Source organism: Gopherus evgoodei, chromosome 5 (assembly GCF_007399415.2).
Source record: "Gopherus evgoodei ecotype Sinaloan lineage chromosome 5, rGopEvg1_v1.p, whole genome shotgun sequence".
Classification (NCBI taxonomy): Eukaryota; Metazoa; Chordata; order Testudines; family Testudinidae; genus Gopherus; species Gopherus evgoodei.
Window position 1 is genome coordinate 12,891,430 of NC_044326.1, and position 27,024 is coordinate 12,918,453.

Here is a 27,024-nt window from a genome sequence, read left to right on the forward strand (position 1 = left end):
TCACTACCACTATTCAAAATTGGATTGGACGGAGAACTGGTGACAATCCAAAGGCACAGAGGAAGTTAAAATTCCTACTACGATCTTCCTCCTTTCATTCCTATGATTCTACTATCCTGGGGTTGCTGGTGGGAGTTCCATGTTTTGGCTTGTATAGTGTCTTTAATAACATGTACGCATTAAAGGATGAACGTGGCTCTTTGTAGAAGAGTGCTGTCTGATCAGAAAAATGCCAACCTACTTCGAAAAGGACTTCCATGTTCTTTTTGCACTATGGTTTTGTAATTTTTTCTGAGCTGTGGATGACAACGTTTATTTTATAGCAACAGCCACTGGGAGGGGATGATCTAAGAAAAGGAAAATTGCCAGACTCCACCCTGAAACTCAGAGGCAATTTAAATTGTCTGGCCTCTTTGCATTTCCTCACTGCTCTGAGCAGGGATTATAACTCCATCAGGTTGCATTTTACATTTCACTGCTGGGCTCTCAGCTTCTTGCCACCCAGAAGAGTTAAGATGATTTCCCACACACACGGCTTTCCTTGATGATGGGGGGGGGTTTTCTGGGTTCAGGGTAAGAAAGAACAAAGAGATAAGGTTTTTAAAAGGCTTGTGGGTGTATTTGGTGTGGGACATAATTCCTAGTATGTTTAATTCCTAGTACCGATAATCATGTGAAATTTACATTTTTAAATTTTATGATGTGCAGATTTTCTGTTTCTAGACACCAGTGGAGAGACTGTGCGACTCAGTCCCCAGCATCCCTTTCAGTTAGTGTAGGTAAAAGTGTTACTATCAGGTGCAAAGCCAGTTCGTGTGCTACTGCTGATGTAGCCTGGTACCAACAGTCATCTGGAAAAGCTCCTACGCCACTATCCATCAAACTTCTTTTTGCCTTATGGAGGTTGCAGCCAGGTATAGTGGCAGTGGATATAGCACTGATATCTCATTCACCGTCACATTTGTGTAATATTGATACTACTATCTACCACAGCTCACAGCCCTTGGATAGCAGAGGAAAGATTATCGTGGAAAGAGAGAACATTTTGGTGGGGGTGGGGGAAGAAAAGGGAGGAGAGGAGAGGAAGAGCTGTCAAATCTAAAATGATTTGCACCTAGACCAGGAGCACTGGCAGCCTTTTTGGTGCCCTAGGCAGTGGAAGGTCCCGCCCCCAAAATACCACCGACGACCGCGGCGGGCGGATGTTCGGCCACCACGGTTGCCACCCCCCAAATGTCAGCGCCCTAGGCGACCACCTAGGTTGCCTAATGGGTTGCGCTGGCCCTGACCTAGACTATTCATTCCATACTGGATTGAAGCTGCATGTATCTGACACAGAACCTGATTATCCAGGGGGTAGGGGAGTGTTATAACCTTAGTCCCAGATTTGGACCTTAGCGTCCAAAATATGGGGGTTAGCATGAAAACCTCCAAGCTTAGCTACCAGCTTGGACCTGGTACTTGCTGCCACCACCCAAAAAATTAGAGTGTTTTGGGGCACTCTGGTCCCCCTGAAAAACCTTCCCTGGGGACCCCAAGACCCAAATCCCTTGAGTCTCACAACAAAGGGAAATAATCCTTTTTCCCTTCCCCCCTCCAGGTGCTCCTGGAGAGATACACAGACACAAGCTCTGTGAATCCAAACAGAGTGACTCCCCCTCTCTGTTCCCAGTCCTGGAACAAAAAGTACTTTCCTTTCACCCAGAGGGAATGCAAAATCAGGCTAGCCAATTCAACACACACAGATCTCCCCTGATTTCTTCCTCCCACCAATTCCCTGGTGAGTACAGACTCAATTTCCCTGAAGTAAAGAAAAACTCCAACAGGTCTTAAAAGAAAGCTTTATATAAAAAGAAAGAAAAAGTACATACAAATGTTCTTTCTGTATTAAGATGACGAATACAGGGTCAATTGCTTAAAAGAATATTGAATAAACAGCCTTATTCAAAAAGAATACAAATCAAAGCACTCCAGCACTTATATTCATGCAAATACCAAAGAAAAGAAACCATAGAACTTACTATCTGATCTCTTTGTCCTTACACTTAGAAACAGAAGACTAGAAAGTAAAACTACTTCTCCAAAGCTCAGAGAAAGCAGGCAGCCAGAAAACAAAGACCCCAGACACACAATTCCCTCCACCCAAAGTTGAAAAAATCCGGTTTCCTGATTGGTCCTCTGGTCAGGTGCTCCAGGTGAAAGAGATGTTAACCCTTGCGCTGGCCCTGACCTAGACTATTCAATCCATACTGGATTGAAGCTGCATGTATCTGACACAGAACCTGATTATCCAGGGGGTAAGGGAGTATGACATAAGTTTATAAAATCATGAATTATGTGGAGAATGTGCGTGAGAAAGTGTTATTTACCCCTTCACATAACACAAGACCAAGGGGTCATGCAATGAAATTAATAGACAGCAGGTTTAAAACAAACAAAAGGAAGTACTTCTTCACACAACGCACAGTCAACCTGTGGATCTTGTTGCCCAGGGATGTTGTGAAGGTCAAAACTATGGCGGGGTACAAAAAAAGATTTAGGTAAGTTAATGGAGGACAGGTCCATCAATGGCTATTAGTCAAGAAGGTCAGGGATGTAATCAGGTGATCTGGGTGTCCCTAAGCCTCTGACTGCCAGATGCTGGGACTGGAAGGCAGTAGATGGATCACTTAATACATTGCCAGTAAAATGAAGACCCATGCCCAGACTATGGTGTCACAGCCCAAGTGAATATTTAGGAGAGACATGTCAGATCTGGTCAAATATAATGCAAAGACATCTGTATACATACCATCTGAAACTAGTATAACACAATATAATTGCAAACTAGAAGAGCAGCAGGAAATAAGCCAAACATGAGCATTTCACATCTCTGGGCTGAAACTAAAAGTGCAGTAAATTTGCATGCATTTTGCATAGGGGTGAGGTGTCATCAGTGAGCTGCTGAGCACATATAAACATTTCATTTTCCACTGCTCACTTATGAACGAGCTTTTCCAACCACGGTCAGGCAAGATGATTGCACGCACGCCCCTTTTCTGGCTGCTGGTTCTCTGGATTCAGGGTAAGAAATCAATAAAGAAAAAATGTAAAATGTCAGACATCAGTGTGAAAGAAGATAAGAAATGCTGCCATTCAGACTTATTTAATTAATATTCTACTGTTGTATTTAGTATAAATTCACATTGGAATATTCAAACTGTATTTCAGTATCTGAACACTGGTCATCTCCAGCATTGTCTCATTGTTCATTCCCTACCCATCTTCTCTCTTTATCCAGACTCCTCTGGGCAAATTGTGATGACTCAGTCCCCGGAATCTCTGCCAGTGCCAGTGGGAGGGAGAGTCTCTATCAACTGCAAAGCCAGTACAAGCATTGGCACTTGCCTAACCTGGTACCAACAAAAACCTGGACAAGCTCCCAAATGTCTTATCTACGATGCCACCAACCTCCAGTTGGGGGTCCCAGCCCAGTTCAGCAACAGTGGGTCTGGCACTGATTTCACATTCACAATCAGCAGCGTAGAAGCTGATGATGCTGGAGATTATTATTGCCAGCAGTGTGGCAGCTTCCCTCTCACAGTGATACAGACCAGTACAAAAACCTCCCTGCTCTCTGCAGCGTGCATTGCAGTTACCATTCGTTGCGGATGTAACTGCATTTCAAATGTTCTGTCAAACATGAAATTAGAGGGTGACTTATTCCATCTCCAAGCACACAATGAAAAGAGAACACCAGAAGACTGAAAGAGTTTGGCTGCCACATACTCTAGAATATCCACAGAAACTTGACACTCACTACAGTTTTCTCGGCTTTATTCCCACTCTTGAATCCCAGGACACCAGAGACAATTTCATTTGGGGAAAAAAAATCAAAGATTTTCATGTCAACAAGGTTGATATGTTCATGTAAACTTTGTCAACTGAATTTCACAACACCTAATGCAATACACTAGAATAGTCAAAATGATAACATCGAAACAACCATTTTGACCGTACCGGAAGGAAATGTTGTGACCTTATCAAAACTTTCCCCTGAAACTTTCAACAGAATTCCTGTGTTCCCAGAGAATGTTTAGATTTTGTAAAATCTACATTTCCTTAGTGAAAGCTGTTCCTTTGAAAAAAATTCAACCACTCTGCCATTATCAATGCACTTCTACAATGGTCTCAGGGGCTCCTCTTATTTGAATAGATAATCAATAAAATCCCATCGGAAGGTCTCAGAATCGTTATTCACAACAGAAAATTATACAAATTTAGGGATTTTTAAATGGTGGTGTTAAGATCAGATGCCTATTTGCTCTGATGTAGAGTACATTAAGACCATAGGGGCCAGATTCACAAAGGTCTGTATGGGAGCAAATCCCCAAACACACATGAACCCAGACACACAAGCAGGTGATAGGCACAAGCAGGATTTTCACAGGGACTGGGCAGATGCACCAGAAGAGGGGTGTGGCCTAATGGGCAGAGAAGTGGGAGTGGCCACGCAGAAGGGTGCTGACACCTTTATCCAGAAGGCTTGGGGTGTGGACACATTCAAACTGGGTCTGGCTAGTAAGAGTCAGCAAGAGCCAATGGAAAAGGTGTTTAATCAGCTTCCCAGTGACAGCTGGGCTGGCCACAACCAGGCAGAAGAGCCAGCAGGTGCAGAGAGGGGTAACTGCAGTGGAGTTTAGCAGGATTGGAGGTCCTGCTGCTCCACTCACACAACCCCTTGTACTTCTCAGACTCTGGTGCCCCCATATCATGGAAGTAGAAGGTGAAGGGGCACAGACACAATGGGCAGCGCTGGGGCCTGGCACACTGACACCACTGTTCAGCATTTCTGTGCTGTGCACACACCCAACAACTGAGCATGCTCAGACCTTGGATCTCCTCTTCCTAGACCTCACTTTCATCCTGCCTGTGTGCACCCTTCAAGCCTTTGAAAACAGCCTTCATTCTAGGCACGCAGAACGCATGCAGCCACTGGGGCCTCTGCAGAGAACTATGCAGGTATCGGTGCCGCTGCTTCCTTGAAAATCTGGCCCTATCAATCAATATAATGAAAATGGATTAATTAAGAGAGACTAGGCTGATTGCATTTAAACCCCACATAGTAAATGACTGAATGATTTTAGCTTTTCTAACTTGGGTTTCAAGTTGCCACTTGCTTGGTTACTCATCATTAATCAAACAATTGTTGTTACCTCTATGTCCTGTAAAGCTAACTCCGGCTGCTTTACTATCTGGATCATGCAAATATGTTCCAGTTATTACAACCAATAACCACAAAACACCATCAAGTCAGATATTTCAAAGCTCCTCCCTGGCACTAATCTCTGGTCATTTACATCATTGGGCTCTTTTTGCATATTCACACATGGCTGATGTTTCCTCACTGAGCTACAGAACACATAAATGGTTCCATTTCCACTACATACTTCACTGCTGAGCCTTTCCAACCACACAGAGCAAGATGATCTCAAAGACTCCCCTTCTCTGGCTGCTGCTTTTCTGGTTTCAGGGTAAGAAACAGACGTGTGTCAAAAGTCTTGACAAGGGATGTGGCAAATCATAATAAATGACGGTGCTTTGTAGAGTTATATGCTGATTCCAGGTATAATTTTAGTTTATTTCTACTGTTCAGTTTACAAGTATTTCAATGTAGAGCTTTGAATAATGTTAATGTCATTGTCCCATTTACCCAACCCCAGCCCTGCCAATTTTTATTCTCTCTCTCTAGGTTCCAGTGGACAGACTGTGATGACTCAGACCCCAGAATCCCTGGCAGTGTCTCCAGGAGACAGAGTCACCATCAACTGCAAAGCCAGTTCAAGCATTGGTGGTGCTATAGCCTGGTACCAACAGAAATCAGGACAAACTCCTAAGCTCCTTATCTACGACGCTTCCACCCGTCCCTCTGGGATCCCAGACCGGTTCAGTGGCAGTGGGTCAGGCACTGACTACACATTCACAATCAGCAGGGTTGAAGCTGATGATGCTGGAGATTATTACTGTCAGCAGTATAACAACTTCCCTTTCACACAGTGATACAGACCAATACAAAAACCTCCCTGCTCCATGAAGCATGAAGTCTAGTAGACACTAGTACATACAAGTAGCACAGCAAACTAGTTTTCAAATGTTCTGCCAAAAGAAAAAAGTGAGGATAACTAATCCCATCCACTAACATAACCTGAGACTCTAGCATTGTACAGTATTACTATCCCACGAGCTTAGCTATGCAGGGAAGATTTGGTATAGCATTTGCTGAACAACAGGGGGGCATTAGTGAAATCCCACAAAACATATTCTGTCTTTTTTTAAGTCTAATCTTAACCATGAATTTTCTGCGTTATGATCCTTGGTGTTAGGATCATGACAACATCCCTGTCACTGATTTTTATCCATAATTACTAATATGCACTCGCAACCTTAACTCCATCTTATTATTATTTATTGTTTGCTCTCTGGTAGCACCTACAAAACCCTAGCCATGGATCTCATTGCGCTAGGTGCTGTGCAAACACTGAGAAAACGATGGTCCCTGCCCTAAACAACTGCTACAACAGTTTTTGTCTGGGGATGAATACGTTAATCTCGAAAGCAAATTTCATTAGCTGGAAGTTAAGGTTGTTTTCAGACAAAAGCATGGGAAATAGAGCTAATCTTCTCTTATGCATACAGCACAGATCACATACAAATAAACTGTGACCACATGGTATACATTAAATCATTAATATATAGTTCTAGTTACAAACTATGCAGATCAGGTGGGGGCCATTAGGGAAGGCACCAGTAGTGCCTCATTCTGGGAATGAGACACAACACCCTTTCACGGGCTGGTTTATGGCAGACAGCTCCCTGCTTGATCCTTTTCCCAGACTTTGCACCATAACTATCTTCAATGGGTTTAGACCTGTTGCTGATGGGCAATCCACTGGTGTCTTGCACTCCAGAACGTGGGCCCCTTCTTGGCCCGTTTGAGAGGGGGCCACGTGCTGCTCGTTTTCACCAGGAAGCTGCAGGTTTGTGGCTAAGCAGGTAGACCACAGGGGCTGGCTGCACTTGGCATGCCTGGGACAACAACTTCAAGCTCCCTGCCTCACTCTGAAGAAGCCCACAGTGATTGCATCCTTGATAGATGTTGGAATTCTGCTACACTGGCCCTCACAGCCCAACATGTACAAAATAGGGCTTGTGTCTGTAGTGCACAGGGGACTTCCTAAATATTTATTTATTTATTTTCACCCTGACCCTACAAAATTGAGAATTCTAGAAGTTTTGGCCCAAAACAGGCATTAAAAAAAATTCTAAAAGAATCTTTGTGATGCGGACACAGCCTCTGCCTATACTGTGACAATAATATTCTCCTCTCTGATATAAGTGTCTGTTTGTACATCCCCAGACAGAAATTACATTAAGATGGAGTTCTGGTTACAAGTACTACTACCACAGGAATTCTGCACCACTGCACATGCGCAGAATTCATGTGCTGTGCAGACATTCCGCCCCCGCAGAAAATACAGTTATGCTGCCCACCAGGGGCCACTGTGGCAAAACAGAGAGCAGCCACTCCCAGGCCAGCTACAGCTGCACATAGGGAAGAAAAGAGGCTGCCTTCTTCACAGCACCCTGCCTGTGGGGCCCAGTCAGGAGGCACGGGATATGGGAGGACAGACAGTATGGGGCACATGGGCTGCTGAGGGCGACACAGACTGCGGTTCATATTGGCTAGTGGCAGAGACAGAATAGGGTGGGGGCTGAATGTAAGTGGGGGTGCAGGGCCACATAGGAACAGAGGGGAGGTGGTGGTGGGACACATGGGGATGGGGGAGGAGGTGTGACTCAGTGGGGTTGCAAGGACAGATCAGGATGCGAGGTGCAGAGAGACATGGTGACAGGGGCAGATGTGCCTGACTGAATGAGAGAGGCTAGGTGGTCAGCCAGGATATGCATGGTGGAAGCTCCCTACCAATTCCTCCCTGCCCCCGAAAAAACCTGTTTCATATTTCTCCCACTCACATCCAACAACCCTCCAAGTTCAATCCAGGCTCCTTCCCAGAAATCACTTCCCTATCTCTCAGCTCCTCCATTACCCCTGACTCTCCTAAGCCTTTGCACTGCTTCTGGAGCAGGAAATGCATTTCTGTATTGTAGTTTAAATGAATTATTACTCAGAGTTCTCTATTAACATGCCTAGAAAGGAATCTATTTGTCAAAACAAACATTTCCTGATTTTTTTGTTGTTGTTTGTATTGTTACAGACATACTTGTTGAGAGGTATTGTGAAATAGATTACCAAAATAATTAGACTGCTGTGATTATATTGTGTGCTTTTGACAAATAAAATATGCAGAATTTTAAAATATTGTGTGCAGAATTTGTAATTTTTGGCTCACAATTTCCCCAGGAGTATTCATATTTGAGGTAAAATGCATTACAAGTGCGTTGAAGTTATACAAAAAACAAGTATAACAAATCTAGGAAAATCAGAGATAAATTTAAAACAAATTAATCATGTTGCAGTATGGAAATACACAGTGAGGGCACCCAAACAACCTAACTCCATCTTGTAATGATGCAGTGCAATTAATATATGATTCTGATTAAAGCATTTTAGTGTTAGAGGATCACAGATCTGATTATAAAAAGATTTTTGAAGACACAATGGAGTTTTTCATATATTTCCCCCTACACTACAAAGCTAAGATTGTTTGGTTGTCTTAACAGAACTTCTTTTACTTAAAAAAAAATCTAAAACACTTTAAAGTGTAAACATTCATTCTGAATATCCTTCATTTTACAGTACTTGAGTCTAAGGTAAGTGCAACATCCTTGTAATATCATTACTCTTAAATTCTGGATAACTACTGACAACTTAACTCTATCCTAATATAGTTTTTTGTCCGGGAATTTCCTCACGTTTACTTATACACAGGTATACTTTCATACATGAACCCTAAAACAAATCCCATGAAAATGCTGTTTTACAACATTTCTAATGAGATGTAGATATGTTATATCTACCTTCCCTCTTCGTTTTATTTTCTTTAGATTCATTGATTTTTAAGGCCAGAAGGAACCATCATTATCATCTCGTTAGATCTCCTGCATAACACCGGCTATAGGACCCACCCAATACATTCTGCATCAAGTCCAGAACTTCAGTTTGAACAACAGCATGTTATCTAGAAAGCGCTGCAGTCTTGATTTCAGAGGGCAGATTTATTTATACACCAAAAGAGGCAGAGCACCCGGACAGTTTGCATCACCAGAACAGCTGAAGTGCACTGGTAAATCTGGTCCTTGATTTGTAATGGACTTTATGGGGCTGTGATGGAGACTGCCGCTGTGTCTCAGGCTCTGGAAAGATTCTATGGCTGCATTACCAGTGTGAGCAGCAATGCTTGACAGGTTTCTCAGGGCGCTGCTTCCTCAAGTACATAGCATGCTGAAGTTGCACTGCTGAGGGGATCTAATCCAGGAGCATGCGGGGGGGGATGGTCTTGATTCAAAGCACAAAATTATTCACTGGGTGGCACGGGTTCCCCATCTCACAGACGGGGATCTGAAACAAAGCATAAGTGACTTGTCGCATGTCACACAAGGTGTCATAAACAAATAATTAAGGGTTAATGTCTCTTTTACCTGTAAAGGGTTAAGAAGCTCAGTAAACCTGGCTGAGACCTGACCAGAGGACCAATAAGGTGACAAGATACTTCCAAATCTTGGTGGAGGGAAGTCTTTTGTTTGTGCTCTTTGTTTTTGGGGGTTGTTCACTCTTGGGACTGAGAGGGACCAGACGTCAATCCAGGATCTCCAAATCTTTCTGAATCAGTCTCTCATGTTTCAAACTTGTAAGTAAGAGCCAGGCAAGGCGTGTTAGTCTTATTTTTGTTTTCTCAACTTGTGAATGTTCCTTTTTGCTGAGAGGATTTTACCTCTGTTTGCTGTAACTTTGAACCTAAGGCTAGAGGGGGTTCCTCTGGGCTATATGCATCTGATTACCCTGTAAAGTATTTTCCATCCTGATTTTACAGAGATGATTTTTACTTTTCTGTCTCTAATTAAAAGCTTTCTTTTCAAGAACCTGATTGATTTTTCCTTGTTTTAAGATCCAAGGGGATTGGATCTGCACTCACCAGGAATTGGTGGGGGAAAGGAGAGGGGAAATGGTTAAATTCTCGTTATGTTAAGATCCAAGGGGTTGGATCAGTGTTCACCAGGGACTTGGTGAAAAAGCCTCTCAAGGCTGCCCAGGGAGGGGAAGGTTTTGGGGGGACAGGAAGTGATCCAGACACTGAAATTTCTGGATGGTGGCACTGTTACCAGATCTAAGCTAGTAATTAAGGTTAGAAGTGTCCATGCAGGTCCCCACATCTGTACCCTAAAGTTCAGAGTTGGGGAGGAACCTTGACACAAGGAGACTAAGGCAGAGCCAGGAGCTGAACCCAGATTTCTTAAACACCAGTCCAGTACCTTAATAATAACACCATTCCTCCTTAATAAGACCCCATGTGCTACCTACTCACTACACAGGCTTTCTGCTGCCTGATGAGATAATACCTCAGGGTGACAGGGATAACACAGAGGATACACCCTAGCCTAAATTCTGGCTATGGTGTAAATATCACTGTTACTGGCCCTACTGCCAAAGATTGAAAGGACTCATGTTTGAAAACTGGCTCCACAACATCAATTACATCTTGAAATGTGTAACTGGGGTGGGGGGGAAGAGGAACCAGATATAAGACGACAAAGAAGCATCAGGCCGTGTAGCAGCTCACTCCCTGGCGACCGCTAGGACATCTGTTTGGGCACTCCATTCATAGACTACAATCTACGGACAACTCTGCTATTGGCCAGTAGATGGCAGTATTTGGATACCACTTTGCAAAATTTGCAATTCCAGGACAAACAGGCCAGTTGGTTTCTGAAGGTTTCTTTACTGGTCTGATGAAAGAGGGAGAAGAATAATTGAGTGAATGGGCTTCACTGATCACCATCTTTAAAAAAAACATAGTTAACTGTGAGCTCCTTAAACCCACAGCTAAGTCCTCACTCCCATGAGCAGTCTTTGTGAAAGACATGGGATTACTTATGAGAATAACTGCTCACCATGTGAGTAATAGGAGCAGGATTGGCCCTTTATCATCAAGTTGTTATAGATGGTCTTGCATTTAAATGTATGGAAATCTGCAGCCTGCTCAGCTACCCATTGATAGAGTGTCCTTGTTAAATAATGAATCCACCAATGTAACCATCTTATGCCATGTAAGCCTCAGTCTGAGCACTTGAACACCCTACAAGTGAGTAACTATAAATAGTTATTACAGGCAACAGCAGCATGAAATAGACAAGCCAAATATTTCAGAACAGCTTTCCTAGGGTTATAATGATGTGACTTCCAGGATTTTATCTTTTTGCATATTCACACAAGTGATTTTCCCCTTTCTGAGCACTTACAAGTGTGTCGATTTCCACTGTGCACTTATCAAGCAATCACAGACTAGATCACACACACACACACACACAAAGCTGAAACCGTCCTCACCAGGTTTCAAAACCTTGGCTCCAGCCCAAGTGGGAATGTCTATGCTGCTATCTTTAGACACATGGGATCTGAGACTCGCCATTGTGGTTTTGATTTGCTTTGTTTTTTTGCAGTGGAGACATACCTCTGATTATACTCACACCATCAGCAGCATTAAAGCTCATCATACTGGATAATATGATTGTAAACTGGCCTTTCCCAGTGATACAGGCCAGTGCAAAAACCTCCTTTTTCTACACAGAGATGCATGCTTAGAGATCCCTGAAGCTATTTAGGTGCCTAATTTCTATTGAAATTAGTGGGAGTCGGGTATCAAAAAGCTTTGCATGGTGGATCTTAGGAGAACAAGTGTGTTACGGAGACCAGCCACTAAAAGGGAATAAAGTCCCAGACTCTCCTTGGGAGGGGGGGAGAAAGGAAGGAGGTACATTATCTTGCTTTCTCCAAATAAAGGGCTCACACAAGGCAATTTAGGCAACTCTGCACTGGGAGCACAGCTGAGCAGAAGTAGTTCCACCAGGAATTACCTAACGCGTCTCTGAACCTCACAGCAAGCAAGGAGAATGTAGCTGCAGCTAGGGTCCTGGAGTGGGCACTGCATACACACCGCCTTCCACTGCTGGCCTTCTCTAAGGCTGGTGCAGGGGGTGGAGATCTTGGCTCACAGCCAGTTCTTGGGTGGTTAGTGATGCTGGCTATATACATCACTTGGGTTTGTGTGGGTGCAAAGATTCCACTGCATGGAAGGGCTCCTAGCACAACCTCATCCTTGCACACCCATGGAGACACCAGCAGCATTCTCTCCCAAAGGAAGGCATTTACCGTCAGGAGAATCTGGACAGGACATCAGCCCAACTATCTCCTTGGGCAAGGACACTAGGGACATTCATGAGTATTTTCATGGCAAGGAGAATAAACAAGGTAAAGGGAGGTAAATGGATCTGAAAACTGCTGTAAAAATGGCTAAGAGATTTTAACCATTTAAATACAAGGTCACATACAAAATTCCTGGTGCCCTCCCCATAGAGCCCTTCAGCTATTCCACTGATAAAACTATTAGTGTTGCAACTTTACCTCATGAGTCACTATTACCAGGTTACAGAGACCAACACCACATAAGAGTAACAGGAAATGTCCTTAGATTTAAAACGCAGCACATTTATATGAATGGGTCATTTGCATGTTCACTCAGGAAGGATGTTCTCTGGCTGAGCTGCTGAGCATTCATAAACGGTCCTGTTTGCACTGTCTGGTGAGCTGCTCCAATTTCCCCACGGAGACCTGTCAAGATGCTCTCACAGGCCCAGCTTCTCTGGATACTAGTGCTTTGGATTCAGGGTGAGCATTACATCAACAGGGAACAGACTTCATAGGCAATAAAATACTAGTTAAGCTTAAAATAATATTGCTTACTTACTTTGCAATCTAGTGTTTCATGAATTCTTAAATGAAAAATGAATTTAAGTACCAAGCTTTAATTACTTTTAATAACATGCCAGGATTGCATGAATTTTCTTTCCATATCTAGACTCCTATGGCCAAATTGTTTTGACGAAGACTCCAGAATCTCTATCAGTGTCCCTGGACAGAGAGTCACCATCCACTGCAAAGCCAGTACCAGCATTAGCAACTACTTAGCCTGGTACCAACAGAAACCAGGACAAGCACCTAAGCTACTTATCTATGATTCTATCAACCGTTACTCAGGAACCCCAGCCCGGTTCAGTGGCAGTGGGTCTGGGACTGATTTCACTCTCACCATCAGCAGCCTTGAAGCTGAAGATGCTGGAGATTATTACTGTCATCAACGCCTCAGTTACCCTGTCACAGTGATACAGACCATTACAAAAACCTCCCTGTGAACAGAGTGTGCTCTGTGCTCATTGTTTGTCACAGCTGTGACCAAGATGGTGAATTTTATGAATTAATGCAAATAAAGAACAATGAGTGACTCCAAATACACCTGCCATTTTATACAGCACCAAACAGCCCCAAACCATCAAAGAAATACAGGGATCAGATCACTCTTCGCTGAAGCTCAGCTCCAGTGAGGTGGCAGGAGAAATACTCTACAACTGGATCCCAAGATTACTCTATCCATTAAAACTGCAGGGAGTATTTGATAGGTCTATTCTTCCACAATTCTTGTGCTAATATCCATCCCTATTATTGGAAAATTTGCCATGGGTTGTCTGAAGACCCCAAGTAGTCATGGCTCTTGTCTGGGGTCTCATTCAAATGACCGCTCCTTGCAGTGCCACCAGAGATCATGGGTTCAGTACAGGCTCAGAGGGAGGAGAGTCTCCTACTAAACCATCAACATCACTTTCTGCAGCATCTCCATTTTTCTCAGCAGTCTCCCATCCAAGTATTTACCAGACCCATCTCTGCTCTATGTTTGGCAGAAGATAGTATCTGAACCTGTATCTGCATGGTTGCAAGCGGACATACATTAACATTCTTTGTATCATCTCTCAAGGGCACAGAAGGTTTTGCAGGTGGAAAATTTCCCATTCGCCATTTTTTTTCTTCTGCATCCCTGCAGGGGGTTAAGAATCCCTCTGAGTTCCCTTCTCTTTAATCTCCTCCCTGGAGGATGCAATGTGTCAGGGACAGACTACTGTTATATCACAAACCACACCAACTATCTTGCTTCCCATCCTTTCTTTGTTTGTTTGTCACCCCAAGTGACTTTGTTTGTGATGTTCTGTACCTGGGGTGAACACGTTCATCCTCATAATATGATTGTGTGGTATCTAATGCAAAGTTTGTCACATCAAATGTCTTTGGAAGGCGCATGATGTACTGAGCATTGTTGTTATGGTAATGTTATAATAATTGTTGTCATAGTAATGTTATAGGTTATAATTACAGAACCAGTTTCTCCTCTCTTGGTTTTCACACCTCAACTACTAGAACAGGGCCTCATCCTCCCTGATTGAACTGACCTCGTTATCTCTAGCTTGCTTGCTAGCACACATATATATACCTGCCCCTGGATATTTCCATTACATGCATCTGAGGAAGTGGGTATTCACCCACGAAAGCTCATGCTCCAAAACATCTGTTAGTCTATAAGGTGCCACAGGATTCTTTGCTGCTTTTACAGATCCAGACTAACACGGCTACCCTCTGATACTGCATAAAGAGCAGAGCAGAAAACATTTAGCCAAGATTTTTTTTCCTTATAGGTAGAAAATAAATAAGAAATACAATTACAACAATGGGTTTCTATTATTGCACTTTGCAATAAAAGCTACACTTTAAAATAAAAGCCACCTTGATGATATTTTTTAATATACACACACACACACACACACACTCTCCAGGATATGCACCAGGCATTAATGCATATGTACAACATTTCCTCTATTGCTCCATTATCCAAGCTTTTGGAGCAATAGGGCTGCAATGGTCAGGTTAAGCCATATAATTAAATGATCAAGATTAAAATTCAAAATAAAAACTGTTTAAAATGCCATAAACAGCCTTTGTTGAGCATCTTTTCTAGCATCTCTCCAGCCCAAAAGACACACCAGGAACATTCTCTGTGGACTCTCAGTTACTCAAAATCTCTCCCCCACTCTGGCTCCTGCCCAAATCCCTTTGAACAATGGACACAAGTTAGAGGTGAGGTTCTGAAACACATCTCAGTACCTGGGGTTGAGTATGCCAACCAGAAACAGTGTGAGCCCAGGTGTTGCAGTGCTGTAGATCATGTAAGTTAGTTTGCTGTATTCTGACTCTCTATTAGAAAGCAGAGCCATAACTTCCCAAGGGTAAGAACTTGGCAGATGGTCTTTAATTTCCTACATAAGGAGATACTGAGCTATTCGATTATATTTTCATGGGGAAGGAGGAAGCAGGCCAGGCTGCTAAAAACCTTCTAGAATACGGATGGATGGTTTGGCTACTTATATCTAGTTGCAGCACATAAGATGTCACCTTGACCATCTTGCTACTGCATTCTTATAAACCAGACATGACCAACAGGACAGTTCAGAATCTTGCTTCTGCCATTCAAGTGAGGTGTATTTACATGACTCGTTCCTTTTGCAAATTCACACGTGAGTGACACTATCTTCCTGCCCTGCTGACTCCTATAAATGGAGCTGTTTGCACTGCACAGTGCCCTGGTTAGCACTGGGGGCTGAGAACTGTCACAATGATCTCCCACACTCAGCTTCCCTGGATATTAGTTCTTTGGATTTATGGTAAGAAAACACAATAAACCTAGCTTTAAGGAGTGACAGCTGCAGAGACAATGCAAATACAATCTATGCGTTCTGACAGATATGATATTATTTTATTTATTGCTATTTAATAACCTAATAATTAAAAATGTATTCAATATAAGACTATATTTTCTTTTTACATCTAGACTCCACTGGGCAGAAAGTGCTGACACAGACTCCAGAATCTCTATCAGTCTCTCCAGGAAAGACAAAAGCAAAGTCAGTATAAGTGTTGGCAACCGCTTAGCCTGGTACGAACAGAAATCAGGACAAGCTCCTAAGCTTCTTATCTACTATGCTATCTTGCGGCAATCTGAGGTCCCAACTCGGTTCATTGACAGTGGATCTGGGACTGATTTCACTCTCATAATCGATCAGGTTGAAGCTGATGATGCTGGAGATTATTACTGCCAACAAGGCTACATCCCTCTCACAGTGATATAGACCAATACAAAAACCTCCCTGAGCAAGGGCACAGTGCTGGGCGTTTGCACAGCTGCATGTGCAACACCAGCTTCACAGATTTCATAACAAACAAGAAACAGAGAATTAATTACACAACTCTCTGCCACTACTCCCACTGTCATTTCTAGTCTGGACACGGAGGGCGAAGAGAAAACCTAACTCCACATGGCTCTTTTAAGCAAAGGCTATTGATAGAGGGAGAGTGATCCTTTTACAACAGAAATTTCATGAGGGAGCAATGGGAAAAACACTATTTGTGGAACACCTTGATCCATGGCTGGAGCCCCCAGGAGGCAAGACAGCAATACAAACAATGACAGGACTTAAGAAATATGAGCCAGTTTTTTCCAAAACAATTATCTCCCATTTAGGCACAAAATAAATATTCCACAGAGCTCAGCAGGTTGGATGTTGAGGTCTGTTGGAAACCTGCTGACAAATATCTCAATAGGAGTGGCTGGGTGGCTCATATTTAGGTGCCTAAATGGGAGCAGAGCTTTTTTGGAAATCTGCTTCTTAGAACCTGATCCGAGGCCCAGAGATATTAACGGAGTGTTGCCACTGATGTCAATGGGTGTTAGATCCTTCAGGCACGTCCCCAAGCTGGAGCTTCCCCCACAGCTGCTGGAACTGGGGGAGCTGGGATACTGCCACACCCCCTTTCTTGGAGTGGTTCTATCATACACAGGGATTACAGTTTGGTTCAATGGCTCTCACTACCCCCACTACACAAATTGTGCCAGCGCCCCTGGCCTCCCCCAGCTCAGTGGCAGAGGGTCTGGGAGTAATTTTCCACTCACAGTAAGTGCTGTTGAAGCAGTCAGTGCTGGAGATCATTACTGTCAGCAAGGCTGGGACTGGCCACTGTCACAGTGATACAGACCAACACAATAACTTCCCCATTCTCCATGGAGTGCTTTGGGCTCACCACTGTATGTTTCACAGCCAGGTGTCCAGCCATTGCCACCTTCATGGCAAACCAAAACAGGAAGGTCACTGACTGATTCCGCAACTGAAAACAGCAACAAAGCATGACATGCTCTCAGAACAGTGTCACTGCTCAATAGGAAAAAGGGCAAAGTAAAGTCCTATAGCAGCCTGGCCTGCTGTGTGCATAGATACAGCTGTCATAGTCGGAGTCTATTCACATTAGTCATGGGGAATATTATTTATTGCAAATTTGGGATAAAATTCTCCCAGGCACAAGGCAGCATAAGCAGAATTTTCAGGGCTTAAGTGAAGCTTTAATGGTTCATAGGCCTTGGGCTGGACCAAAGCTTGGGCTGAATTTCACCCAGAGCCTGTTCATTTGTTCCTGTGCTGGCTTTTGTAAGTTATTCATTGTTCTTGAGCCTTCCAAATGATTTCTGCAGACAAGTTTTAGCCTATGGATCATACAAAACTGTTCCCCTGCACTACTTTTTTCATGGTGAGTGATCATGTGAATCATGGGATATTTTCTCTGCTTGCTGTGTAGATGGCTGTATCCTTCTAACAGGAGATTAGTGAATGACAACTGACGATCAGCCAATGAGGAATAAGGCACTTACATGAGCCAATGTTCGTGCTAAAAGTCTTATGAAACTTTCAGTATTTGCGAACATTCCCATGAATACCCAGGACCTATCCAGATTTTCACATGACCCCAGAAATTACAGCCACTCAATTTGCTGCTTTTAGACGTGACTCACAGTTTACATTATTAATTATTCTGGTTTTTACTCAGTCCTCATTCAGGCAAACGCCCATTGTCCAAAACTGACTCATAATTTAGCCCCTTAGTCTGTTATTTATATAGAACTTTATAGCCAAGTTCCTGTCCCCAGGGAACTAATCCAGGGGCTACTGTCCTGCCTGCATTATTCATTTTTATTTTTACTACATTAAAAATCCCTTTTTTATTTCACCTGCCACGGAATTTCCACCAGCCACAGAATCCAGGGTTTTGCCTCAGAATTCAGGTCGACCTTACCATGGAGTACACAGGGCTCCATGCAGATGGCTCAGGGAGGAGAAAATGAGACTCATTTATTCAAACTGACTTTTTAACTGTAAATGTCACTTTCCTTAAAGAATCTTTTCAAGCATGTTTCCTTTTACATTCAGTGAGAAATGTCTCCACAGCCCCACTATGGAGCCTGAAAACAGTCCTCAGTTAGGGCCAGATTCTGACAGCCTGGCCCACATTGAGTAGTGAGCTACTCTTTGAACAGTCCCAATGATTTTGATGGGACTGTTTGAGGAGCAGGACCCTGTTCGTGACAAGTAAATCAGAATCTGCCCTCATTGTAAATGTAATACCACAGACATCAATTCCTTCAAGCACCCAAATCCAGCTAGTGGAGCATACAGAGGGGATGTTTGCATAGCTATGGTTATTTTGCATATCCATGCATGAGTGGCATTTCCCTGTAGCTCAGAGGAGTTATAACAGCTCCGTGTCACAGATCATGGTGCGTTGAGCAGCAGCTGTTAGTCCAGAGCTCTCAAGATGAGGTCACACACTCTGCTCATCTCTGTGCTAGTTTTCTTTATGAAGGGTAAGTGCATTTGATTAGAATTGTAGAAAAATGTATAAAGAGATGGACAATAAGCTATAGAGTATTATCAGACAAAAATGAGGAATGATTTGTAAAATAGATGTCAATTCTAATTTATATGCTTCCATATGTTCTGTCTATATAAACAACAGAATTGAAATGGTTTCATATCAAATAAAATCCTGGTTGATACCCATGCTATGACAATTTAAATCCTCCCACGATCATGTACTAATACAGAAACATGGATTTATGCTTTAATCTCACATACAGATGCCAGTGGGCAGATTGTGATGACCCAGACTCCAGAATCCCTCTCAGTGTCTCCAGGAGACAGAGTCACCATCAACTGCAAAGCCAGTACAAGCATCAGCAGCAACATAGCCTGGTTCCAACAGAAATCAGGACAAGCTCCTAAGCTCCTGTTCTATGGTTCTTCCTCCCGTCCCTCTGGGGTCCCAGACCGATTCAGCGGCCGTGGCTCAGGCACTGACTACACATTCACAATCAGCAGGGTTGAAGCTGATGATGGTGGAGATTATTACTGTCAGCAGTATAGCAGCTTCCCTCTCACACAGTGATATAGACCAATACAAAAACCTCCCTGTTCTGTTTAGTTTTAGACTCTCACTCAATGTTTCAGCTGCTTCCTGTGCAGCATCCTTACAGCATTGCCTCTGTTGCCCTGCAGTGGGGTAGCTGAGTGAGTCAGAGACTTTGGTCACCTTCCTCCACACTCAAGAACTCCCAGTCCTTTCAAGAGCTCACACCAGGGGTCCAGCATTCTTTACTCACCAATTGCTCCCCAACCTCTAACATGGATTTGCTGTTCTGAGTTGTATCCAACTTCCTACTGACAGCAGGTTACAATCCAAGCAACTGTCTACAGAGCTGATGAAATGGACGGAGAACTACACCCCGGCTTTGTAAAGCAGCCACACTGGAAAACTGCAACAGTCTAATCCAAACAAACTGTGTTCAGAGTAAAAGCCACTATCTGATCCAGCCTCTTCAGTTCAGTTAGTTGTGCTCATTAAAACACGTTTGGTATATGGAATCATCCAAATATCTGTTACTCCTGCACTGGCATCATACTAGTGGACTAGAGTCCAACAATTCAGAGAAGTGAGCTAGAACCTCAGTTCTTTTTTGAGTTCTACATAAAAGTGCAGCACATTTGATACAATTGATATAAAAATATTAAAGCAGTGCAGGGAAGTAAGATGGACTGTTTCCTAAGGGCCAGAACAAACATTTGATTCCAGAATTGAGTCCATATACTTTCAAACATTCTGGTATGTCCATAAAGTGAGCATTGCAGAGAGAGCTGCAGGGAAAACAAGGAGAGAAAATTGAAAGGAGGGAGACCAGGAAGGTCAGGTTTAAATTGCACACAGGCTGTAGAGACAGAGCAGCTGATTTAAAGACTCCACAGAAGTGACATTCTAATCTGAACGTACCAGGTGGTTTACTGTCCAGATCCCCAGCTGGTGCAAATCAGCAAAGCTCTGCTGAGTGCAGTGGACTTTCACTGACCTAAATCAATGGGTCTGGCGCTGTGTATTCATGAACAGTGACTCTGTTTGGAGCATCCTTTCCCTCCAGCATCTGAAGGTCTCTCACCAGTCAAACACAGAGGAACCCAATAACCCAGTTCACAAAATGTCTAGCTGTAACAATATTCCAGAAGTTATGATTTCTTTTAGATGACTTTTCTTGTAAACCCCACTAAAGAAGTTGCAGGCAATCTTCACACTGAGCAAGCCTGCAGAAGCAGCAAAAAACCCATTTTCCACAGCTGTGTGTGTGATTCATTCCACAGAGTGGGGAGACCCAATCATATTATTTTTCAAAAATTAAGCAAACATCTGGCTCAGGGAACGTGTTGTTGATCTCATCTCATACAGACATCACCCAAATAATCCCTGCTCCATGGCCAGCACCACCATGTCAGGTAAGAACACTTGTCATTGTGGTGATATCTGATTATGGGCTGTTCAGGAATCCAGGAGATCCCCAAAATGGGATCTCAGGGAGCTGGCATGGTCTAGTGGTTAATGTAAGAAGTGAGTGTCAGGAGAATTGGAATCTAACCTCAGCCTGGTCTCTAACTCACTCACTAACCTTGGCCAAAACACAACTTCTACAGGCCTGGGTTTTCCATCTATCAAAAAAACAGATATATACATTTTCCTCCCTTGTTAGAAGACTTGATTACCTGAAGTTTTTAAAGCATTTTTGAATTTTAGTTCACGGTGCAAGGGATCATTAAATGAAATACAACTTTTTCTTTTCTTTTCTTTCTTCTTATGTATGAAATCATAACAATAACAACAACAACATACTTCAACCCATTAATGAAGATATTCTACAGAGTTTACTGCCCTGGAGCTAACCGTATCCATCACTATCACCATTCAAAATTGAATTGGACAGAGCACTGGAGACCATGCAAAGACATAGAACAGGCTAAAATTCCTACTGGGGCTGCTAACAGGGCTGGGGGGCAGGAGCTGAATATTTTGATGTGTACAGTGACTTTAATAACATGTACACGTTAATGAATGAACTTGGCTGTTTGGAGGAGCCATCTGATTAGAGACATGCCAAGCTACATCTAAAAGGACTTCTATGTCCTTTCTCAGGATGGTGGTGTAATTTTTCTGGACTGTCAATGGCGGTGCTTCTCTTAAAGCAGCCACCCATGGGAGGGGATGATCTAAGAAAAGGAACATTTCCAGACTCTAGCTTGGCCTCTTTGCTTTTTCACACCCCAGTCCCATTTTCTCACTGCTCTGAGCAGGGATTATAAATCTACCAGGTTGCATTTTACATTTCACTGCAGGGCTCTGAGCTTCTTGTCACCCAGAAGAGTCAAGATGATTTCACACACATGGCTTTTCTCAATGATGTTTTTTTTTCCCCCTGGGTTCAGGGTAAGAACAAACAAAAAGATGAAGTTTTAGAAAACTTTGGTGGTTTATCTGGTATGGAACACAATTCCTAGTATGTTTAAATCCTAATACATTTAATCATGTGAAATGTACATTTTAAAAATGTTGTGGCATCCACAGAATTTTCTTTCTGTTTCTAGACACCAGTGCAGAGATTGTGATGACTGAGATTCTGATGACAGTCTCCAGCACCCCTACCAGTCAGTGTAGGAGAAAGCATTTCTATCAGTTCTGCGCCCATTCGGGGATTATCCATGACATAGGCTGGTGTCATAAACAGATAGCTAAGGGTTAATGTCTCTTCCACCTATAAAGGGTTAACAAACAGCGACCTGCAAACACCTGACCAGAGGACCAATCAGGAGACAAGATACTTTCAAATCTCGTGGAGGGAAGCCTTTGTTTGTGGGTTTGGGGTTTGGCTTTGTTCTCTCTGGGTCCTGGATGGGGCTAGAGGTGCAACCAGGTTTCTGCCAATCTCCCTGCTACAGTCTCTTATCTATTCAGAATTGTGAGTAAGAAAAGGCGGTCATAGTCTTTTAATTTGTTTTTTTCCATTTGCATATGTGTACTTGCTGGAAGTAGCTTAAATTGTGTTTCTGCTGGAGAAAGTTTCTTTCTATTGTTTATAAGTTGAAAGACCCTGTAACTGTTTACCATCTAAACTGCAGAGATAAACCTTTTACTTTTTTTCTTTTTTATTAAAAGTTTTGCTTTTAAGACCTGTTGATTTTTCTCTCCTAGTTAAGGCTCTAAGGAAGTGAGTCTGTATATACCAGGGAATTGGTGGGGAGAAGGGAAGGATAAATTTCCTCTTTGTGTTAGAGTCAGGCAGCTTGAATCTGTATTGCCTCTGGGTGAGGGGGAGAGAGAAACTTGATCTCTCTGTGTTGTGTTTCAAGGAATTGATTCACGGTATCTCCTGTACCCAGGCAGGAAAGATCTGGGAGGAGGTAAAGAGGTGGGAGGGAATGGTTTATTTCCCTTTGTTGTGAGACTCACGGAATCTGGGTCTTGGGGTCCCCTGGGAAGGTTTTGGGGGGACCAGAGAGTATCAGGCCCTAAAAATTCCTGATTGGAGGCAGCGCTACAGAATCTAAGCTGATAATTAAGCTTAGAGGACTTTATGCTAGTACCCATATCCTGGATGCTAAGGTCCAGGTTTGGGAATTATACGATGACAGCTGGTACCATCAGAAATCTGGGAAAGCTCCAAAACCCATTATATAAGAAGCTTCTTCTCAGCCTAATGGTGTTTCAGCCTGGTTCAGTGGCAGTGAATCTGGCACTGATTTCACATTCACCATCAGCAGTGTTGAGACTAAAGATGATGGTGATTATTACTGTCGGAAGTATAACTGCTATCGTCTCACAGCAATACAGGCTAGTACAAACACCTCCCCATGCTGTGCAGGGTGGTTTGCTCCAGCCAGCTGTTCTACACTCATTCTGTATAGGCCTCTCTACACTCGGAGGGCCCCTGTAGCTGTTGTATCATATTCCCGGTTCAATTCTGTATGTGCAAGAAATAAAGCAACTTCTATCATTCCTTTAGTTTTGCAGCCCATTTCTGCTGGTTATGTATATTCCCCCATATCTATGATGTTCCCATTCAAATGTCAGTACTGATTGGTTTGCTTATATTTAAAAAGATTTACACACAATCAAGATTTACATACAAATCAACTAGATTATATTGGAAATTATTAGAGCCATTATAATGCTACCTCATCTTGCTGAATCAGCCAATCTGAGGTTAGAAAGGTGATGCAGTTACTGACACACCCCTGTTCAATGGGGCTCACATCATCTCACCCCTCCTACCCTGTCAGCTCTGCCGTTGAAATGAGGGGACAAGGCTGGGCCAGGCTGAATGTGAAGTGCTCTTCAAAGAGGCTCCCCTCTGGCTCTTCTAACACAGATTCCTCTTTCCTCTCAGAAGGGCTTCTGCTGTGACAGAGGCCTCACACACAAACACAAAAGGAGCGTACAAGGGTTAGGGCAAGATAGCTCCAGACACGTCCAGCCCCAAATTAAGAGACCTCATTGGAAAACAACGGGGCCTCGGTTAGACTCCCAAATTGCACATGTGTGCTTGTATCAACACATGGAAGCATAAATTCCCCTTTCCATGAGCCTAAATCCAAATCAAGCATCAGCCTGTGGCATTTGGACCAACACAGCTCTGTGGTGGAAAATTGGCCCCACAGTATCAATTGCATATTGAAATGTATAACTAGAGAATTAAAAGAGGAAACAGGCATCACTATAAAGATGACCGTACAATACAGCACTCTCCGTGGGCATGCACTAATATTTGCTTGGGTCGTCCTTTGATGGATTAAACTGTGAGGAATTCTGACACCAGTGAATAGATGGCACTAGAAAGACGGGACTGCTGACCAGAGATTTCAGTCAATCAATAGGCTAGAGTTAGTCTGACATTAACTCAGCAGGATAATATTAAATTAATGGTGTCTGGTAAGAAAAGAAGCTGCTCCCGAAGCATTTGGGGTTGGAACAGTGTGATTTTCTCTCTTTCCTAAGAACTAGTCCAGTTCCTCTTTTGCAGTAATGTCCATGGCACTGATGCTGTGAGGGATTCAAACTTCATAGCAAGAGAGAGAGCACATTTTTCTTGTCTCTGGCCAAGATGAATGGACCTTCTTCAAGGTCTGTTCTCTCTTCTGTTAGTGAAAAAAAATGTGGGTCAGGAAAGGGCCCTTATGGCCAGTCTTTGGGGATCCCTGTCCCACACACCCTGGTCAGCAACACCCTCAGTGTCACTAATTATTTTCATTATGTAACTGACAACAAACAAATCACACAATTTTCAGTGAAAACTCGGATCCCATATTGACGAGACATAGCTCCCCTTGTGGCATGCACGTAATTTTCCCTTTAAATAATCAATGAGGGTTGTCGGTTGCCTGAATCAAAGCAGAGAGCTAAATCCCAGCCCCTGCATCAACTCATTTTCTGTAGGGATTTCCTTACAACTGAACCCACTCAGCACAGCTGCAGACTCACACACCCACTCACACTAAATAAGTCCACACTATTCCCAGAATAGGGAGATCTTAGTCTAACAGAGCAATTTCAGAAGTGAATATACCATCCGATGGGACAACAGCTGTGGAGCTGCGTAACAGCCTAGGCAGGACCTGTGATAGAATCACTGTCACTGGATCTCAGGATAGCTGTGCCATATCGCTACAACATCTCTGCCTAACAATGAAAAGGTAGGAGCCTGGGAGGCACTTATAGGGCAAGGATTATTTGGTGAAGCCAGGTAAGCTCTGTAGGTACTTGACCACAAAGCAGGATCCCCTGCTATTAATGTTTGTCGGCAGTATGTGATGCACAAGGCAGGCAGAACTGTAGGAGAGAGACCTTTGTTAAACATGCAGAGGCTACTAGTTTGTCCCTTAGCGGCCTAGCCTCTGTTTGCTTTCCCAAACGCCTGATCTCACTAAAAAGCCCGTCTCCAATTCCTGTCATCATACAACAATTAGGAACTTTGCTAAACATATATAGGTGAGGAAACCACCACACAGCAGAGAAGTGAGCACCTGGCTCATATCACATCCGGTGAACCTGGTCTCTCCTTGTCAAACTCCAGTCCTTGTGCCATGGCCAGCCCCGCCATGTCGGGTGGCCACAGGGCACATTTTGTGGCTCTCTACCCATGTGCTGTCTCAGAGTCAGCCATTACACATTAGTAATTAAGAGTCTCCCTAGAGCTCCCAAGAGTCCACAAATGGAAACCCAGAAGAGGAGCATATCATATGGCTAATGGAACAACTGTGAGTCACAAGAACTGGGTTCTAATCCTGACTCTGCTACTGGCTGATCGTGGGTGGGCCACTAAACCTCTGTGCCTCACACACTTTCTCATCTGCGTAATACAGATACTAGTAATTCCACACTGACCCTTGGGTAGAAGAGGAAAGATATTCATCGACAGAGATTACATTTTTAAAGCAAAAGATAGGAGAAGAGGGATTGTCAAATCCAAATTGACTAGCACCAAGGCTATTCAATCCATACTGGATCGAATGTGAATGCATCTGGTATAGAGCCTGATTATCAGAGGGCGGCTATGATAGAGGTCTATAAAATCATGACTGGTGTGGAGAAAGTGAATAGGGAAGTGTTATTTACCCCCTTCACGTAACACAAGAACCAGGGTCACCCCAAAGAAATGAATAGGCAGCAGGTTTAAAACAAACACAAGGAAGTACTTCATCACACAACACACAGCCAACCTGTGGAACTCATTGCTAGAGTCAAAACTGTAACTGAGTTAAAAATAGAATTAGCCAAGTTTCTGGAGGATAGGTTCAACAACCGTTATTAGCCAAGATGGTCAGGGATGCAACTCCATGCTCTGGGTGTCCCGAAACCTCTGACTGCCAGATGCTGGGACTGGATGACAGCAGATAGATAACTTGATAATTGATCTGTTCTGTTCAAAGCCACTGAAGCATCTGGCATTGGTCACTGTCAGAAGACAACATACTGGGCTGGACGGACGGTTGGTCTGACCCCATATGTTCGTTCTTATGTAGGTGTTCACTAGTACATCTGTAAATGAGGCGCAAGCAAGTGCTCTCTGCCTAACAGACATACCATGGAGATGATGTTGTGGAGAATACTCTGATGGGAAGGCCAGACATTTGGGAATCACTGCTTTGTCTAAGGAGGACAAGGTGCCTTTCAAGGGCTTGAAATCAGTGACATCCAGAGTGTGTTCAGATGACTAGGGCTGAAATGAAGGCTCATCTTAAGACACTGGTGGCACATCCAGAGTGAATATTTAGGGGAGACATGTCAGATCTGCTCAAATATATGTAAGATCTGCAAAGACATCTGTATATATAGCATCTGAATCTAAGATAACACAATATAATTGTAAAATAGAAGAGCAGCAGAAAATAAGCCAAATATGAGCATTTCACATCTCTAGAATGAAACTAAAAGTGCAGTAAATTTGCATGCATTTTGCATAGGGATGAGGTGTCCTCACTGCTCTGCTGAACACATATAAACGTTTCATTTTCCACTGTTCTCTTATGAACAAGCTTTTCCAACGACGGTCAGGCAAGATGATCGCACGCACGCTCCTTCTCTGGTTGCTGGTTCTCTGGATTCAGGATAAGAAATCAATAAATACAAAATGTAAAACGTCACACATCAGTGTGACAGAAGATAAGAAATGTTGCCATTCAGACTTATTTAATTAATATTCTAGTGTTGTATTTAGTATACATTCACACTGGAGA

General features: G+C 43.2%; 2 gene segments (V, D, J or C); both read left to right on the top strand.

The window, feature by feature from the left end:
* The window catches only part of LOC115652928, a 547,780-nt gene that overhangs the window by 66,635 nt on the left and 454,121 nt on the right, over positions 1-27,024 (top strand).
* LOC115652934 lies at positions 18,698-19,402 on the top strand. The segment is given in 2 exon segments: positions 18,698-18,785; positions 19,059-19,402. Coding segments are annotated over 2 exon segments (357 nt in total).